Source organism: Lissotriton helveticus, chromosome 5_1 (assembly GCF_964261635.1).
Source record: "Lissotriton helveticus chromosome 5_1, aLisHel1.1, whole genome shotgun sequence".
NCBI lineage: Eukaryota > Metazoa > Chordata > Amphibia > Caudata > Salamandridae > Lissotriton > Lissotriton helveticus.
This window is the reverse complement of record NC_136065.1, coordinates 1,259,584,049-1,259,603,118: the sequence shown is the minus strand read 5'-3', so window position 1 is coordinate 1,259,603,118 and position 19,070 is coordinate 1,259,584,049. Positions and strand designations below refer to the sequence as shown.

The following is a 19,070-nucleotide window of genomic DNA, read 5'->3' as shown; positions in this document are numbered from 1 at the left end:
GCACGACACCGTGTTCCTTGAACAAAGACAAAACTTTATCTAAGCTGGCATCATGAGTGGCATTATCCTAGCCAAATCCAAGGACATCGTCTTGGAACACTAAAACTGAACTCAAATCCCGAAGAATGTTGTTCATAATTCTTTGTAAAATGGATGCCGCTGAGGCTAAACCAAATGGCATTAAGCAATATTGGAATGTGCTTAGTGGGGAAACAAACACGGTGAAGTGTTTAGAATCTTGGTGAAGGTCAACTTGATGGTAGGCACTTGCTAGATTGAGCTAGGAAAAACATTTAGCTCCCTTGGTAGGTGGAAAAAGATCAGAGAATTTGGGCACTGGATGGGAATATACGCAAATTTCTTTATTAAGGGACCTTAAGTCCACACAAACCCTAAGTTGGCCATTTTTTTTCCGGGCAACCACCAAAGGAGAAAGCCACAAAGATGACTCAGCAGGCTCAATGACTCCTTTGGCACACAACTCTTTCAGTTCTTTCTCCAAGTCAGACCTAACACTGAAAGGAATACCCCTGAGCTTGTGCTTAACTGGGGTGGCATCATGCTTGACAACAATCTTGTGTTTGAAACCTTTAACTTTACCCAAAGAGTCTCCAAAAACAGAAGGAAATTTTGCCTTCCACTTTTGTTTGAGGTCATCACAGCAATCCACTACAAAGACTTGTTCAAGTGTTCTGGGCCTCAGAATCATCCCGAACAATCCCTGGTGAAACCACCCAAGGATGTTCAATCCCTTTACAGAGACATAAATCTTGCCCTTGATCCATCTCCCTTTAAAATACAATTTGTCCTTGAAAAAATCCCAAAAGATCAATTTTACGCACCTCGTAGGAAACTGGAGAACAGTCAGGAGGGGACAGTTTAATGGAATCACTCCACGTTTCCTCAAAAAGTTTCTTGGTGATCATGGTGATCCGCAAAAACAACAATTGATGGACGGAATGTTGCACAATGGCAAAATATTCACCCCCAGTCATAGATCTGGGTTTAATCCATCGTTATTTTGCTCACCACAACACCCCAGTTCAGACATGGCCATATGCAAATCAGTCTTGAACCTGTGCCTCATGGGAACAGTCCAGCCCGAACTGCCAAGCCATGTCTTCCCTGGACCGGAATCAAGCATCCTAGGACCGGTTTCTGGCTATCAGTCTTCATCAGCCAGGATAGCTTGATTCCAGTGGCATGGAGAGCACGGGAGAGCATGGGCCTGTGAGAGGCCACATGGAGGCCGGAGCCTGACCTCAAAATGGAGGCCGCATGAGACTTGGACAGCCCGATGAGATGCAAAAAGTCGGTGGATCTAGCAAGAAGCAGAAAGCAGCCCCTTGTGTGAGAAGAGAAAAGGGAGGAATTTTGCCTCAGGCGTTGCTTGCAACTGCGGGCCATAGGTTGTGGCTCCCCCCACTCCCTGGGTGCCTGACCTTAATATACGCGGCTATCTAAACAAACTAAAGGCACCATCAGGAAAGATAAGAGGCACCTGCAGCAGACCAGTGCCTCATAAGGGTGTGTCATCAATAGCAGAAGGGCTGAACATAGCCAAGCCCAGGAGGTATTAAAGGTAGCTATCTCCCCTATAGAGACATGCACAATGAGGGAGAAGGTTTTTTGGCAGGAAAGGATCGCCTATTGAGACTAGCCAAGAATAATATCCGCAATAAGGCGAGAGCTCTAACACAGTCCTCCCCATAGGACACTGATGAGCGTTTCCCCCCATGAGTGTAATCATAACGGAGGGCACAGGGAAACAGCAATTGGGTAGATTCACTGAGAGCACTTAATGTGACGGGAAGGGACACTGAGACTGCCGCCACACACACAGACCCCAGACTAGTAGAGGAATACAAGCCCTAGACGAATAGTGCAAACGAGTCCAGCACAAGACTTGGGCTTACTCAGTCCTAGAGGAGACGACCAGTGGATACCGTGGGCTCTATGCCACCCAAAAAGATGCAGACAAATAGAGTCTCCAGCTACTTCTCACCCACGGAGACGAGAGGGGAAGCAGCAGAAGGTGGACAAGAGGGAGGAATGGTGCTCACCAAAGAAGACCCGCGTGAGAGATTTCAAGAAAGAGCTCAGAGAAGAAATCAAGGCAGACCTGGAGGGTTCGATGGAGGCTCTTCATTCAGACATTTAGTGTAAACTCACGTCCTTGTAACAAGATGTTGATTCAGTGGGCAGTCGCATACTAGAAGTCGAATTTAAGCTACAATAATTGAAGCGCAAAACAGCGGAGCTGGAAAACTCAACAAAAGTGCTCCACGAGCAACTACAAGTCAATACACTGAAATGTGATGACCTCGAGAACAGGTCTCGGAGAGATAAAGTTCACCTGTGGAAGTTGAAGGAAGGAGCAGAAGAGACAGTTCTAAAAGCATTTGTCTTGGGGCTGTTTGTAGAGGTACTAAGCTCAGGAGGCTTGAAGATAAAAATAGACAGGATGCATAGGGTAGGTCCACCGCTACCTGGAGGAAATAAACAACCACAAGACATTATAGCTAAACTACACTCCTTTAAGATGAGGGAACCAAGTTTTTATCTGGGGCAAGATGGCCGCGGACCAGTCGGTGGAGTAAGTCGCACTCCCCTCTTTTTGCCGATAAAGGAAGATGACTGTGTATTCTCGGAATAATGCGGAAGAAACCTTGCTGGTTTAGACTTACTTTATCTAGACTCTTGGCATTATTGCATTGTAAGCTTCCACAGAGGATACTCCAGTGCTCGTGGCCCGCTTCGAGGAAAACACTAAAAACCTTGCACGATAGTGCTGCGAGCGGTGCTATGCCTCCACGCGGAGTTAAGACAAAGGAATCTAAAGAGGCGAAGGAAACCAAGGACCCAACAAAAGACATTAGCTCAGCAGCAGACCTGATGAAATCACCCGATGATCACACTGTAACAAGGAAGCAGGCGGCGGCGAGGAACACAGGCGCAGTCACTGACTCGGCCGCCAAAATCAAAGCAGATAAGGAAAGGGATGCCGAGCAGAAGGCTGAACAAAAGGCGGCAGTCACTAGGAGAAACACAAAAGCCACACCAAAAGAAGCTCTGCCTAAGACAACACGGGGTAATAATTTAAGACAACCAACCTTGTCAGAGGCCTTCTCAGGGGGGGTGGTAAATCAACGGATCTCGTGGTCCATGGCGGCGCCTTCGGCAATCCTGGCAGGCACTGCAATGACTCATATGAAGTGGATAACACGCAAGGAACGCCGAGCAGGGCGAATACGGATGTGTTGCTCCCAGAACAGCACAGTTCATCGGAGGGAGCAGTATCTGTGGCAACACCCGAGGCAGCACCCGAGGCAGTAGCCCTGGCAAAACAGCATGATGGAGAATGCATAGCAGGCCCTAAGCAGGATAATGTTGCGCACAATAAGGTAAGCCGCGCTGGTATGAATGACACTGTTAAAGCCACAAGTGAACCCGCTATGCATATCTCAGGAAACACAACGGAGCAAGCAGAAGGGGTGTTAGCTATGCCAGTAGGTAATAGTGATGGTAGCTCCTCAGGGCCAAGTATTCCTACAGGAAGTCAAAACTCACTGGAAGCTGGTACAAGCCAGACGAGAGCAATCCATGAGATGGCAGATACAGGGATGGTGGACCCTATGATTGATGATGTAGAGGCAATAGAGTTAACAGAGGAGGAGATTGACCCAGAAGGTGGGAGCTCACAAGTGGGCCAGGAACCCCAGGAATGCCAGGACCCTCAGAACAGATCAGAAACAGGGCTCTTGGCACCGGGCTCTCCAAACGATGAGTGCTTCTTTTCTGTAAACGATGAAACTGGGACCTCATCAGGAACTGGGGACACCGACTCAGAGCAAAGTGTTGTGGATAGTACTGCTACAGACTCTGACTCAGGCCAATCGGCATCTGAGGGCACAGCCCAACGGGCAACCTCAAAGCAAAAGAAAGAGTGGCAGAGGAATCGTCAGCAACGAAGGCAAAAAAAACCCAGCAATTCAACACAGATAGAAACGGCCAAAAAACTGGTGTGGGATTATTCTGCCACTTGCAACTTATATCAGGAGGAGGATGATGATAGAAGAGACCAGCATGGGAACCCACATAATGCGCATGATCAAACTCCCACAATGGGCCTGCTATATGCCACACTAAAACAGATGCGGGGGAAGCCAGAATAGAGAGCAAAAGGGCTAAACAAGCTAACAAGAAAATCCAGGGGTCACTGAGCAAAATCAACAAGCTATATGCTGAGATGGCAGGAAGGGTAACAGAAGTGGAAGAAAGAACTGGAAAATTGGAAGATGAGGTGACACATTGGCAGGAGTTCAAGGATGCACAGGAGAAAGCAACAGAGGATATGCAATGGAAGCTAGAGGATTTCGAGAATAGATAAAGGCGCAATAACATCAGACTCCTGGGTATCCCGGAGGGAGCAGAGGGGCAGGATGCCAGGTCCTTTGTGATCACACTTCTAAAAGAGGCATTTCCAGAGGGTGTGAATTGGAACTTGGACGTGGAGATCCAAAGAGTGCACAGGTTTCCCCTGACTCAAAAAATGACAAATGGTGCATCTCAGAAAAGCAAGCCCAGAGCTATGTTGGTGTTTGTGGGGAACTTTTTGGCCAGGCAGGATATTATGGATAGAGCTAAACCTCAGGCCCACCGCACATTTTATGGAATCTCCTTCTTCGCTTGTCTGGACTTCTGTCATGTCACAGTGGAAAGGAGGTGGAGGCTACGACAGATGATTGACCCATTCCAGAAACTAGGCTGCGAAGCATACTTGCTGTTTCCTGCTAGGCGGTCAGACTCGGATGTTCTTTTCAGAGGTTAAGGCCCAGGCTTTTCTGACAGATTTGTCGAAAAAAAGGGGCCGGGGAGATCCCTCGCAAGCTGGTCAAGGGTCAAGATAACTGTAAATGCTAAAAATGTATAGTTTTAGGTTTTGTCACATATTAGGTATATTTTTGCTTTTCCACTAATGAGGTTGGAAATACACAGTCTAGGATTTATTGGCACAGTTATATATATGTTGGGGAGAGGGAGGGTTGCGACACCCAGGGGACTGGGAAACAGCCACACGTAGGTCAGGATTGACCTATTTGCCTGTGAAGGGGGGGTCGGGGTGGGAGTCTGAGGGGGGGTTGGAGGGAATGGGGTGGCAGAGGACTGCTCAGGGCACAACAGGACGGAGAGGGAATACAGGAGGATCGGATTAAAGAGTTTAGGGGAGAAACGCTTCATAAGATAGCTGAACAAAAAGCCTGGGCCAGGATTGATATGAAACTAATGCTGGTTAGGTATGGTAAGGCTGCATTAAAAATGCTGACGCTCTGTGTAACAACAAAATATGACTACAAAAATGAAGATTCTTACACTGAATGTGTGTGGGCTTAATGACAGACTAAAAAGACAAAAGGTTGCATTATTGTTGAAAAAGTCATATGCGGACTTTATCTGTCTACAAGAGACTCACATAGAGGGTAATAAATCATTCCTGCTAGAACAATTAGGGTTCCGCTTGCTAGCATACTCAAGACAGGGGGCTAAAACAAGAGGTGTAGCCATTCTCACTAAATTCTATAATATCACCACAAGAAAAAAATTAGAAGATCAATGGGGAGATGGGCCCTGATTGAATGTAAGATTGGGGAAGAATGGGTTACATTGGGGTCGATATATGGGTCAACAGAGGACGACCCAGAGATGTTTGACTTTTTAGATATAGAATTAGCCACATGGGCACCGAGAATTATTTTAGCAGGGGATTTTAATATTAATGGCGCCTTAGGCTTAGGTTTGGATCTTAAGGGACATTATCAAGGAAGGAAGAAGAGAGTATGTAGAGCAATTTTGAGAATGGCCGGTAACAATGCATTAGTGGATGTCTGGGGGAAATTGAAACCAGATGAGGCAGGCTTTACATACTACTCAGCCCCACACAAGAAATGCGTTAGGCTGGACTATTTTTCTACATCTGGATCACTCCTTGCTAATCTACAGGTGGAAAGGTTCCCACGCATTGTTTCCGACCATAATCCCTTATTTTTGACAATTAGGGGCTGTGGACTCAAGAGGCAGACAAGGTCTTGGACGTTTGAAAGGGATCTATTGACGGACGAGGAATATGTCACCTACATGCACACTTGGATAAAGGGGTTCCGGGATATTATTAAGGGGAGCACTAGCATAGGGAACGTATGGGACACATTTAAGGCAGGGATCCGTGGCGAGACACTTAGTTTCAGTCTTTCCAAACAAAGAAAGGAAAAGGCTAAGACAGAACAATTAAGTTTAGACGTATTGGAAGCAGAGCAGAGGTTGGCACATGCCACCATAAGCGGGCATGAGGTTGAGCAGCGACTGTTGGAGCTTATGTTGGTTAAGGCAGCGGCAGAAGAGGCCATAGCGACCAAAGCGGATAAAAAAATTTTTGGCACAGAGAGAAAAATGTTATGAATACAGTGAAAGGGTGGGTCACAATTTGGCAATGCGAACAAGACAATTGGCAGCTAGGGGGGGAATTAAAGAAATAAAAGATAGTAGGGGTTATCTTATTATAGAAACTGGGGGAATTATGGAAGTCTTCAGGGAGTTTTACTGTCAGTTGTACAAGGAAGAGCAGGGCAGAGATCCAGAAGAAATCCAGAGTTATTTACAGGATGTACCTAGCAAGGTTTTGCCAGAGGAAGACAGTGAAATGTTGAGTGCCCCGTTAGAGGAAGATGAGATTAGGGAGGCTATGTTGAGTTTACCATCAGGCAAAGCAGCAGGGCCGGATATGATCCCAGGGGAGTTCTATAAGGTATTTTTTTAATTCAATCAAGTTGAACCTATTGACAACATTCGCTGAGGCACAATTAGGGACGTCCACTCCAATCAGCTGGGCAGGGGCAGATATTATAATAATTCTTAAAAAAGGGAAACCCCCAATGGACCCAGGCTCATATCGCCCAATAACCCTAATAAACTCTGATGTTAAAATCTTCTCAAAAATATTAGCCGCAAGACTCTCTAGGGTTATAGAAAACTTGGTTAGCATAAATCAACATGGGTTCAATCCACACAGCATATTAGGAAGGTGATTACATTATTTGATTTACAAGGGGTTGAGGGGAAACCAATGGCAGCAATGTTATTGGATGCCAAGAAGGCATTTGACCGCGTATCATGGGAGTTTCTCTAGGCAGATCTAAGGAGAGCGGGTTGTGGGGAAGGCTTTTTGAAATCAGTTCAGACGTTGTATAAGGCTCCCACTGCATGTATGTTCCTCTTTTTTTCAATTCTTTATGGTTTAGTACAATAGAACAAATGTTTAACCGTTTTGTCTGGTCACAGGGGAAAACAAGGAGAGCATTGAGATATATGACACTGCCAAGGGATAGGGGTGGATGGGCTCTACCAGATCTGAGATTATATTATTGGGCAGCAGCATTACAGCAAATGTCAGGTCTTATGGGGGGAGCAGAACTGGAAAAAGATTCATATACGAGCTCAATAGCCATATATGGACTAGTCCTAGGGAAGGAGGCAGAGAATATTTTTTCGGAAAATTACGGAACCAAGCTATTTTAAGAAAGTAAGGTTTAAAACAATAGAAGCAGCATACCGCATATGGAAGGCGATTACAAAAAGTGCAGGTGTGGGAAGATTTAATGCATATACTAGATTATGTAATAACCCTACAATACCGCAAGAGATCTTTGCAGATGCAACATTTAGGGAATGGAATCAACTTGGAGTTAAAAAAGTGGGAGATCTGAGAGGAGCATCAGGAGTGCGGCAGTTCACGGAAATACAACAGGAATTTGGTATTAATTCAAGGAGTTTCTTCAAATACTTGCAGGCTAGAAGTTTCTTAGCAAGCAAAAGAGGAGGATCTCGCGGATTCGAGGATAATGAAATATTAATAATTATTGAGGGTGGACAAGGGTGCACTATAAAAAGGTTGTATGGGGAACTCATAGCAAATAGAGAGGATGATCTAGGAAAGGTTGAATTAAAATGGATGAACAAAATAGGAGTAGCACAGGGGGTGGTTGGAAAGTCACTGCAGTTAAGTCAGCAGATTCTATGCTCAGCACCCCTACAGGCCCAACATTTTAAAACTCTTTATATGTTGTACTATACACCGGCCAAAATTGCACAATGGGGGGGGTCACGGGGGATCATGTGTCCACGATGCAATACTACAGAAGGAGATATAGTACATAAGTTCGCTGAGTGTCCTAACGCACATCCCCTGATAGGAGCTATTGAAGGTTTTTTTGAAACATCCTTGAATTTTAAAATAAAACTAACAGCGGATGTGATTTTGCTGGGTGTGGGGCAGTGCAACCCCCAATCTTCTCACGAACATTTCCTGTTTGCGGCTATGGCGGGTTTGCGGTTATGTATTGCCTCGGCCTGGCTAGACAGATCCCCACCCACAATGCAGCAATAGATGGCTAGGATGTTGTATACTCCCAATCTGGAAAAGGCAATTTATGCCAGAAAGGGGAAAAAGGGAAGAGCATTAGGTTTACGTATATGGAACCCGATTATAGAATGGAAGAACAAGCGCGGTTCTTCTCCGACTTCTACAGGTTAGTTCTGTAGGATTTAATGATTGTTTTTGCAGTAAATAATAACTGTGTGTATAACTATGTCTAATATTTGCATTTGTGTTAAAATTGTCCTGTGCGGGGCGGGGGGGGTTAAATATTGTATAAAAAACTTTTTGAATAAAAAAAAAAAAGGATTATTAGAAATGGGGTTGAGGGTTTTCAAGAATATTTGGAGTCCCTTCCCTGTTGACACTTTCTCCCAGCCAGGATATAACTGACAAAAGATTTTAGTGATGGCCCATTACAGAGCGGCTTGCTGCTACTCATTTTATTCTGCTGAAAATAAAGCACTGTTATCATAATAATGTTTCTTTTAGCCAGAGATTACTTAAGGCCCCCCCTATGGGGGCCCGCCCCTCAGTTTAAAGACCTCTGAGTTTAAGAAACTCTGAAAAAGTGTTATTAATTGTTTTTTGAGAAAGGCAATTTATTGTGCAGTATCTGGTGGTTATATAAAGTGGTCCTGAATGTTTGGGTGAAAGCCAGATTGTCAAACGTTTTGTTGAAAAATGGCACCACACATTGAAAACGCACACATTACCCAATTCCATTTAATGCCTTTTCTTTCTTGTTCAGCAAGAGAAGTTGGTGTCACTCTGTACATGATTGGACAATGTGATGAATAACAATAAGCCCTTTTTTGTTGTATGTTGTAGCTTGGTGAGCAGTTGTGCAATATAAGTTACTGAAACTCTGTTAAAGTGTTATTACCTGTGCAGCCTCACCTGGCACTTACTTTGGTGCAGGCGCCTTGTTTAAAAATAAATATTGGTTTAAAAGCAAAAAAAAAAAAAAGAGGGAGCCAACCCTTCAGGCAACGAGATCGAAGGATGAAGTAACCAGCAAAGGCTTCAACTGTTCTCTATTCCGAGATGTGGCCCCAACGACACTGGCACTCTGGCATCAACTTCGCCAAGTCACAGAAAAGCTATAAAGAGATCACATAAAGTTTCGGTGGACATATCCATTTGGAATAGCTTTTTCCCTCCATAATAAACATTATCATTGGACCACCCATGCTGAAGCGGTAGATATACTGGTTCTACCACCACCCGAATAAACGGGAAATGAAAATGCCTAGAGTGACACAAGGGAAAAGTGGGGGGAGGCAGGCAGCGGAGGGCAACGGCAACAGCAGAAACGATCAAAACCACAAAAGATGAAATTACTCAACATGGCAGAGGGTGGCTACATGGAGAGAGCGAAGACGGGGACCCCTGAATATTTGTCCAGGTACAGTTCTTATTGGTCTGGACCAGCCTTACAGGATCTGTCAAGGGGCTTGGTAACATTCAGGGGGAATGGGACGACCAGGAAACTAGTTTGTGTAATGACAAACAGTAGTAAGGGTGGTGAGAACATTCTGGAGAAGGGATGGGTTAGACTATCCAAACACTCCCCCAAAGCTACTCATTAGTAAATGACTTGATTATAGCACTCTACAGTTTGCCATATGCGGTTATGGACCAATTTGTCCACACTACATATACTACAATGTACATTGCTGATGTATACAGTGGGAAGTTGGATCAGGATGACCCTCAATGTTTTGTTTCAGGAATTGTTTGTTGTTCTAATTTCGGGTGCACGGGTGATTCACACTTCCACTAGGCATGTATGGAGGGGAGGTGAACTTTTGTGACATGGGAAGATACGGGGGAATCCCACCAAAGGGCTAAATCTGTAGCAACACTATCAGCGCTGGGTGCCACAAGTTAAGTAAGGATGGGAAGGATGGTGCTTACCATGCTTATGTGGAATGTGATGGGGCTTAACTCCCCTGCCAAACGCCATAAGTTATGGAAATACCTCCTAGATCAAAGGCATGATGTGATAGCCCTGCAGGAAACACATATGAAAAAGAGAGGAACCCAAGTTACAACACAATGCCTTTCTAATTATTTTCCACTCATCAGACTCGACCAAACACAACGAGGTGGTCCTATTCTTTCACAGCTCTCTGAAGTTTCAGCCAGAGGGAAGTAAAACAGACAAGTAAGGTAGGAAAGTCCTAGTCAAGGGTCAACTACAGGGTTGCCTCTATACCTTTGCCTCCATCTATGCACCTAACACTAATCAAGCCACATTCATATCTACAATCTTATTGTTACTGGGGGAGTTTGCAGAGGGAAACATTTTTCTACTGGGAGATTTCAACTTAAACATGGGATGCAGGCCTCAATAGCATGCAATCCAAAAGGGCAATCTCAAGCATTTTTACCAAATCTTTGAAAAAAGAGTTCTCATTATTAGGTTTCATTGCCACATGGTGCATGATGCACCCAAAGGATAGGGACTACACATTCTTTTCTCATACACACAGGTCTTATTCTAGGATTAACTAAATTTTTGCAAGTAGAAACCTAGCTCCAGCACAACAGACTACCTCCATACAACCAATTACCATGCCTGACCATGCCCCAGCTATTTTAACGCTGGCTTAGGACAGTACCCTTCAAAAATACAAGCAATGATTTTTTCCAGTAGCTCTTACAAGGGACCGCTTACTGCGTGAAGAGCTGCGCAAGTCCATCAAGGACTATTTTCCCAGAAATAACTCTTAGGACACCTCCCAGGCTACCAACTGAGATGCCTGCAAGGCAGTATTTAGAGGCCAGTACATCACAGTTAGCACAGATTGGACAACACGCAGGGCCCAAGAGAGATTAGAACTGGACACAGAACTGAAAGAGGCAGGATGGTAATATAAGAGGCAGCCTATTTTGAGCCCACAAAGAAAGGTAACGGCCCTCAGGGGCAAATTAAACTCCATACATAGTAATAGGGCAGCACTAACCCTCTTACGACTAAAATGCTCTACTAATGGGAAAGGCAATAAGGGGGGCATGCACTAGGCTAGACAGTTGAGGCTCAAGAGGGAAAGAGACTAATTAGGAGACATAACGACACCAGAGGGGGATAAAGCAATCACGGAGCTGGATAAAGCATACACTTTTGGCCATTCTACAAGAACCTGTATAAGGCAGATAGCTACGAAACAACAGAGCAATCACGATATCGGTTGGAGGTGGAACTTCCAAAAGTGTTGGCAATGCAGAATGAAACACTGGGGGCGGGTATAACCACAGAGGAAGTGAGGAGAGCTAAAGCTAATCTTAAATTACATAAATTACCTGGCATGCATGGACGGACATCCCAGTTTTATAATACATTTGGGTCTGAAATAATCCCACAATTAGTGAACCTATACAAATTGTTTGTGGAGATGGGGAGGGTGACTACATCTATGGGGGAGGCCCTTATCTCAGTGTTTCCTAAGCTGGGGAAGGATCTTCACCAATGCAGCTCCTATCGCCCAATAGAGCTCCTGAACCTGGAGGCTAAGATCTATATATAATTGGAATCTTTAATGCCAGAACTCATCCACCCGGATCAATCCCGGTTCATACAAGGCAGGCAGACTCATGACAACATACCTGGTGGAAAAGGCAAATAGAAAATCAGTACTAGCTGTTCTTTTGGCTCTGGATACTGAGAAGGCCTTTGATCGAGTGGATTAGCCCTTCCTATTTCAGGCCTTGAAGAGATATGGATACTGTGACAGATTTATGGCCATGATAAGAGCGAACTACATGTGTCCTTGTGTTATAGTCACAGTCAATGGGGTGAACACAGCAACATTACATTTAAAAAGGGGGACACACCAGGGTCACCATCTTTCACCACTCTTATGCGCCCTAAGTATAGAACACTTGGCTGCGAAAATCCGCATGACACCTGTGATACAGGGTACCACATTCGGGATGGACGAACGTAAGATTTCTCTTTTCGCAGATGACATGCTTTTATCAGTGACGGCCCTGGAATCCTCATTAGTAGCGGTAATGGAAGGGCTGAGGCGCTTTGAGCAGCTGGCATGTCTCTGGGTTAACCTAACTGCCCACTGCGGCTAGCCAAAAACAGGGGAAGGGACTGGCATTATCAGACATGAATCTGTATTACAAAGAAGCCCAATTATGTGTGATCAGATAATGGTCATCCCAGGTATCCAACAAACACCGGCTGCACATGGACAAAGCAGTGGTGGGAATGAGCATCTGAGAGTAATTGTGGAAACCCAAAGCAGAGCGCCCACTCAACGTATACTTGCCCACTAAAACTACTGTGTGTGGGACGACATTCACAGGACGTCTGCCCTGACCACCTTCCCGTCCCCCTTCACACCCATGCACTATAACCCAGCGTTTCAGCCTGTACACATACCAGGCCCCTTCGTTGCATGGAGGGAGGGGGGATGCCGTATAATCTCTGACTTATTCCATAATTAGGATATTCTTACTTTTGAACATTGTCGGAGGGTGTTTAACCTGCCAGCCAATGTATACTATCACTACTCTCAACTTAGACACTGGGGGCATATGTACAAGCCCCTATCACCACCACAACATCACTTTTACTGACATTGTGGTGGCGATAGGGGCTGCGCCTTATTTACAAGGCAGGCTTAACGCTGCCTTGTAAATAAGGCCCCCTTTCACGATATGGTTAGCGTGAAAGGGGTGCGCAGTAGGCGTTCCACCGCAACACCCATTGTTTTTGATGCTGCGCCCTATGTACAAGCATGGTGTACATAGGAGGCAGTGCCAAAATTAAGACCAGGAAAAAGCTGGTCTTAAATTGGCAAAACGCGGAAAAAGGCATTATTTGGCCTCGTTTTTGCTTTTTCCGTGTGTGCTGCCTTGTACAACACACATGGAAAAAGCAAAATGTCATGGAATGTTTATGAACAGAAAGGTGCCCCTTCCTGAACATAAACAATTCTTTTAAAAAAATGCCATTTTGTGACTTTCATGTGTGCTTCACGAAGCAACACACATGACAGTGGCAGAATGGCAATTTAGGATTGTTTATGAGCAGGAAGGGACACCTTCCTACACAAAAACAATACTCCCCTGCACGCAGACACCCTTGCACTGTGGTGCAAGGGTGCCTGCGTTGACGCTAAGTTGGTAAACTTAGCATCATAACAGGGGGAAATGCACGGCTGCACCACATTCTTGTAAATATGGTGCAGCCTTGCATTCAGAAGTGTCAGAGAGAGGCGTTAAGCCAGGAAGGCTAACGCCACTCTCCACCACTTCCTTGTACATATCCCCCTGGGTCCTCAGCCGTGGAGTTAGAGAAGAAGCAACGAGGGAGCTTATACCAATAGGGAAGCTAGCAAAGTTCGAAAACAGCACAAAGGGCAGGATCTCACACCTTTATAAGATACAACAAGCTACATTGTACATTGGGCAACCCAGATTAAAAATTCACTGGGAGCGTATGCTGGGTAACCCTGGGCGGAACACTACGCTACGCTTGCTGAGCGTGTGTAGTTTGCGCAACTACGCACTATGCAAATTGCACGTCGCACAGTGCAAAAACACATAGAGTAGCGTAGTGAGCATTTTTTTCTCACTCGCGGACCTCAACATCAAGTTGGTGACCACGAGCGAGAAAAATCACCATCCCGTTGAGACTTTTTCCTTGTTCGCGATCAGCAACATCAAGTTGCCGATCGCGGGCGTGGAAAAGAAACCTCCTGGCGAGATTCTCAACGCGGAGAGGTCAGGTTTCTCATTGCGAGTGGTCGCGCTTGCTTGCAACCGCTCGCAATGAGAAACTACCAGTCCACGTTGGGAAAGCTGCTGCTCGAGTACAAATCTACTTGAGTAGCAGAAAACAACCGCTTGCACTGTACAAGATGCCGTTTGCAATGATTGCACAGTGCGAACAAGCATCTGGCACTGTGCAATCAGTGCAAACATTATTTTCCCTATCACACTACGCAGTCGCGTAGCTAAGCATAGCGTGCGTAGTGCAAAGTGCACTTTGCGTAGCTACGCGTATCGCTACTATGCGAACTATGCCCAGGATTAATTCTGGGGGTGGACATGACAGATAAGCAGTGGAACAAACTGTATAAGGATATACACAGATTCAATTAATCAATGGGAATAAGAGAGGCCCATTATAAAGTACTATATGATTGGTACCTATATCCAACAAAACTTAAATTGATCTTCCCCAAGACATCTTATCAATGCTGGAGTGGCTGCAGACTCCAGGGGGATTTTCGACATATATGGTGGGACTGCCCAATGATTAGACCCTTTTGGACAGAAAATCTAGTGCAGATCAAAGATATATTGGGCTACCCCATACCCTCTGACCTTCGACCAACACTACTGGTGTTAGTTCTGACACCCTCAAACGCCAAACAGTTAGCGATAGATCTATTTTATTGCTCTGTCTAGGAGCAGCCAAAATGTCAGCAGCATGGAAATGGAAAGATGCACCCTCCATGGCACAATGGCACTCTCGCTTGTGGCAAACGCTCACCATGGAAAGGATGGCAAGCGTGATAGCAGACACACTACTTTGAATATGCCTGGGCACCTCTGGTGGAGTATCCATTAAAGGGCCTTCCACTATTAGCGTGCCCTATGTGCACCCAGGCACTCCACCTCTTCCAATTCTAGAGAAACAGGAGTGGGTGGGGGGAGGGTTAGGGCTGACGACATTGAAGAGATGCCTCCTGAGGCTATTAGAGAAGACCAGGCAATCCATACACTCAAACGCACCTCAATGCAAGTACCGTGCAGCCTTAATGTTTTGGGGGGAGTGGAGAGGTGAGTAAAGAGGGTCTTTGGAATCAGTTGAATATGTTTCAAGGCTAACCAATACTGTTTTTTCGCTTTTAACTCTAAATGTGAATGGGTTCTTCGTCTCTGAAAAGAAGCAACTGTACCAAGCAACTGTACCACTTTATAGACTAACATTGTATGAATCGATGGAAGTGGTTGGAGGAGCACTATGTAACAATATGCTGTTGAAAATTTTCAATAAAACATTGTTGATAAAAGAAGAATGTCATCGGCAATTTAATGAATGAAATCTGTCGAAATGCCTGTTTTTTGTTTTTTTAACAGGCTGCACTGGCACTTTTTATGTTATTGAAATCTGATTAGCTAAACTGTTCTTAATTTTTTGTTTCTAGTTCATGATAATGTTTACTATTGTATGCTGAACTGTTAAAATAAAAATAAAAAATAAATATATATACATATATATATGATTTAATATGTCTCTTTTCAGATTTCTGTTTCCCTATGAAAGTTTTCATTAATGACGCATTGAAGCTTAGTTTCAAAGATAAAAAGAGGAAAAGATGGCCAACCATACAAATGTGATCTATATCCTGTTGTTGGGATTGCCCTTTGGTGTGGGGCTTCGGATATTCTTCTTCTTCATATTCTTGTCTATTTACATCCTCACTCTGGCAGCTAACATCACCATTATCACCCTTGTAAAGTTAGATCAAAGTCTTCAAACGCCAATGTACCTTCTACTCTCTCACCTGTCCATCGTTGACATATTTTACTCCTCAACCGTTGTACCAAAAATGCTAGCCACCCTTCTCCAGAAGAACAGCATTTCTTTGGCTGGCTGCTTCACTCAGCAATACTTCTATGTTAGTTTGGGTACCACTGAGTTCTTTCTTCTGGGTGTGATGTCTGTTGACCGTTACTTTGCCATTTGCAAACCACTGCGTTACACCAGCATCATGAATGAGAAGATTTGCCTCCAGGCTACATCTGTCTCCTGCGTGGTTGCATTCCTAGCTATGGTTTTTGTGATTATTTGTTTATCTAAACTCTTCTTTTGTGGTCCATACATAGTCGATCATTTTTTCTGTGATGTTGCACCAATACTAAAACTCTCATGCATTTATCCCCCCATGATGGAGATTGTAGTTTTCTTCTATGGTTGCTGTGCCATCCTGCCTTCCTTCCTGGTAACCGTAGTTTCCTACATCTTTATTGTCTCTACTATTCTAAGGACCCCATCGCAGAAGGGAAGAAAGAAGGCCTTCTCCACCTGTGCTTCCCACTTTACTGTAGTAGTGATCTTGTATGGAACAGTGACATTCCTATACGTAAGGCCAACACGTGCATTCCCTATTGAGATCAATAAATTCATTGGTGTCTTCAATACTGTAGTCACTCCTCTTCTAAATCCACTATTTTATTGTCTATGGAATAAAGAAGTGAAAGCAGCTGTGAACAAGCAATTTAGTTGAAATCTATTGAGAAACAACCTGGCACAATGAACTCAATGTGTTCCAATGCTACGAGGACTCAATGTGTGGAAAATGACTAAAATTAGGTATATATAAGCGGCGTTCATTCATGTTCACCACAGCCACTGTTGAAAGTAAAGTGAGAATCGTGAAACAGTGGCCACGCCATCTTGTCCGTTTTAGGCCCCATCATGCACGTAAGTGGCAGCCATTTTGGGTGTCGTGGCCTCTCTGCCCACTGCCAATAGCCTGCGCGTCTTTCCCCCTCACTCCCCGGCCTCGCAAGCATTCCCCCGCGCCCCGACAGCCCCCGGTCTCTCCTGCTTGGGCCATAAGCGCACCTCTAACGCAACCCTGTCTCCGAGCCACATCCCGTGCTGAACCCCCTCACTCTTTCATCTCATTCAAAGAACAGGCCCTTTTGATAACCTCTTCCTCCCTGCCCGATTGTCCGGCCTGATCCCAGGCCATCACCTAGCCCAACAGATGCAGTTTATTGCCCCCTACAGTAGGACCTCGCCTCACATCAAAGGAGCGGGGATTAATCAAAGCTTTCGCACTCCGAAGATCCGACTGATCACACACATCCCCGTTCCCAGCGGAATGTCCAGCTGCGCGATAACCACCACATGCTGAGATCTGGGTGGGAACTCTACTGTAGATGTGTGTGGGAACGGGCCTGGCCCGGGGATTCCGAGGATGTCTTTTCTGTCCTTCAAAGAAACATTACGGATGCAGTGTATGTAATAAAGCCATAAACCTGTGTATAAGAGGCCAGGCCTCAGAGATGCGGTTAGAGCACCTCGAGAAGATACCCTGTTGTCTGATTTGACGTGTTCTGCTCCGTCGGAATAAACTCCTGTTTCCTGCCTTCTGTCTCCAGCGCCTGCCTCTTTGTTTGGTAAATCTCGAATGGTATGAGAGGCGGCTAACACCGGGCAAATACTGAAGGGTTCTTGGTCGAATTCGGCCCTACCTTTTCACAATTGGCGTCCCAAACGTGGGGCCCATCAGTGACACGTGGATCCAGTGGGAGAGGTCCCAAAGACAGAGTGAACGACTGCAACGATCGGGAAGTGCACCTGCCCGATAGACCCTCGTCTGGCAGCCGATCATCCGAACTTCACTGGTTCTGAGCAGACCTCTCTCGAGTGATCTACGGTCCTGACTGGGAACCATCAGGAGTGCCACAGCAATTACGGAGAATAGAGGACGATCAGGTGCTGGAGGCGGAAGACGAGAAACTGTCCATGCGGTCCGGGTAAGGTCGTGTAACACGACAAATTGCGAATTGATTGTTTGATTGTTCAATACTCTGTTCGGTCTTTGCAGATAGTGAAGGGTAGGTAACGCAGGCCTTTGCCCCCATTGTAATCCGTCGTGCCTGCTTCCCTCTCCATTTGATTGATTGTTATCCAAGCATTTACTGTTTTGGAATTGGTTCTCTTTGGATCATTCTCTATTTGCAAACAAGCACAGAGTCGCAATACTCTGTTTAGTCTTTGCAGATAGTGAAGGATAGGTAACGCAGGCTTTTGCCCCCATTGTAATCCGTCGTGCCTATTTTTATCCCTCATTTGATTGATTGTTTATCCGAACATTGATCGTTCGGAATTGGTTCTCTTTGGATCATTCTCTATTTGCAAACAAGCACAGAGTCGCAATACTCTGTTTAGTCTTTGCAGATAGTGAAGGATAGGTAACGCAGGCTTTTGCCCCCATTGTAATCCGTCGTGCCTATTTTTATCCCTCATTTGATTGATTGTTTGTCCGAACATTGACTGTTTGGAATTAGTTCTCTCTTTGGGTATTCCCTATTTGCGAATACTGTAGAATAGAAATATTCTGCCTAGTCTCCGCAAAGTAGTGAAGGATAGGTAGTGCAGACTTTTGTCCCCATTGTAACCCGTCATGCCTATCTTCTCCCCATTGTTCAGTAGTTGGTTCAGCCCGGACTGTTATTAGAGGTAGATCATCCGGCTCCACCGGAGGACACCCCTAATAAAAAGGACATATATATAAAAATACGGATTAGCCGCTGTATCGTGCTAGCAAACTATAACATAAAAATCGTTAGGGAAAACAAAAGGAATCGAGCAAAATCAGTAGGCCACTGATGGGATCTTTTTGACCCCGCTAAAATAGAAACATTAGGAACAACCCCTCATGAGAAATATGAAACTAGTGAGAAGAACCGAGCTCGACGCCATGATGGCCGCAAGACAGCTCGGCTCCATCGCCCACCCCGCCCAAATAACGACAAACCCTATGCAAATATTATAAATATATACAACGCTCCAGCAAAGTAACAAGTTAAAACGTTTTATTATACAACTATTTACATGGCAGCCGGCTGCAACAACAAACCCAACGCATTCGCC

General features: G+C 45.1%; 1 protein-coding gene across 1 annotated transcript; it reads left to right on the top strand.

Annotated features, from left to right (window-relative positions):
- Positions 1–15,777: 15,777 nt before the first annotated feature.
- LOC144752622 (olfactory receptor 6M1-like) lies at positions 15,778–16,689 on the top strand. The gene has a single exon (XM_078640503.1). It carries the CDS (start codon positions 15,778–15,780, stop codon positions 16,687–16,689), a length of 912 nt encoding a protein of 303 aa, XP_078496629.1.
- The last annotated feature ends 2,381 nt before the right edge of the window (positions 16,690–19,070 follow it).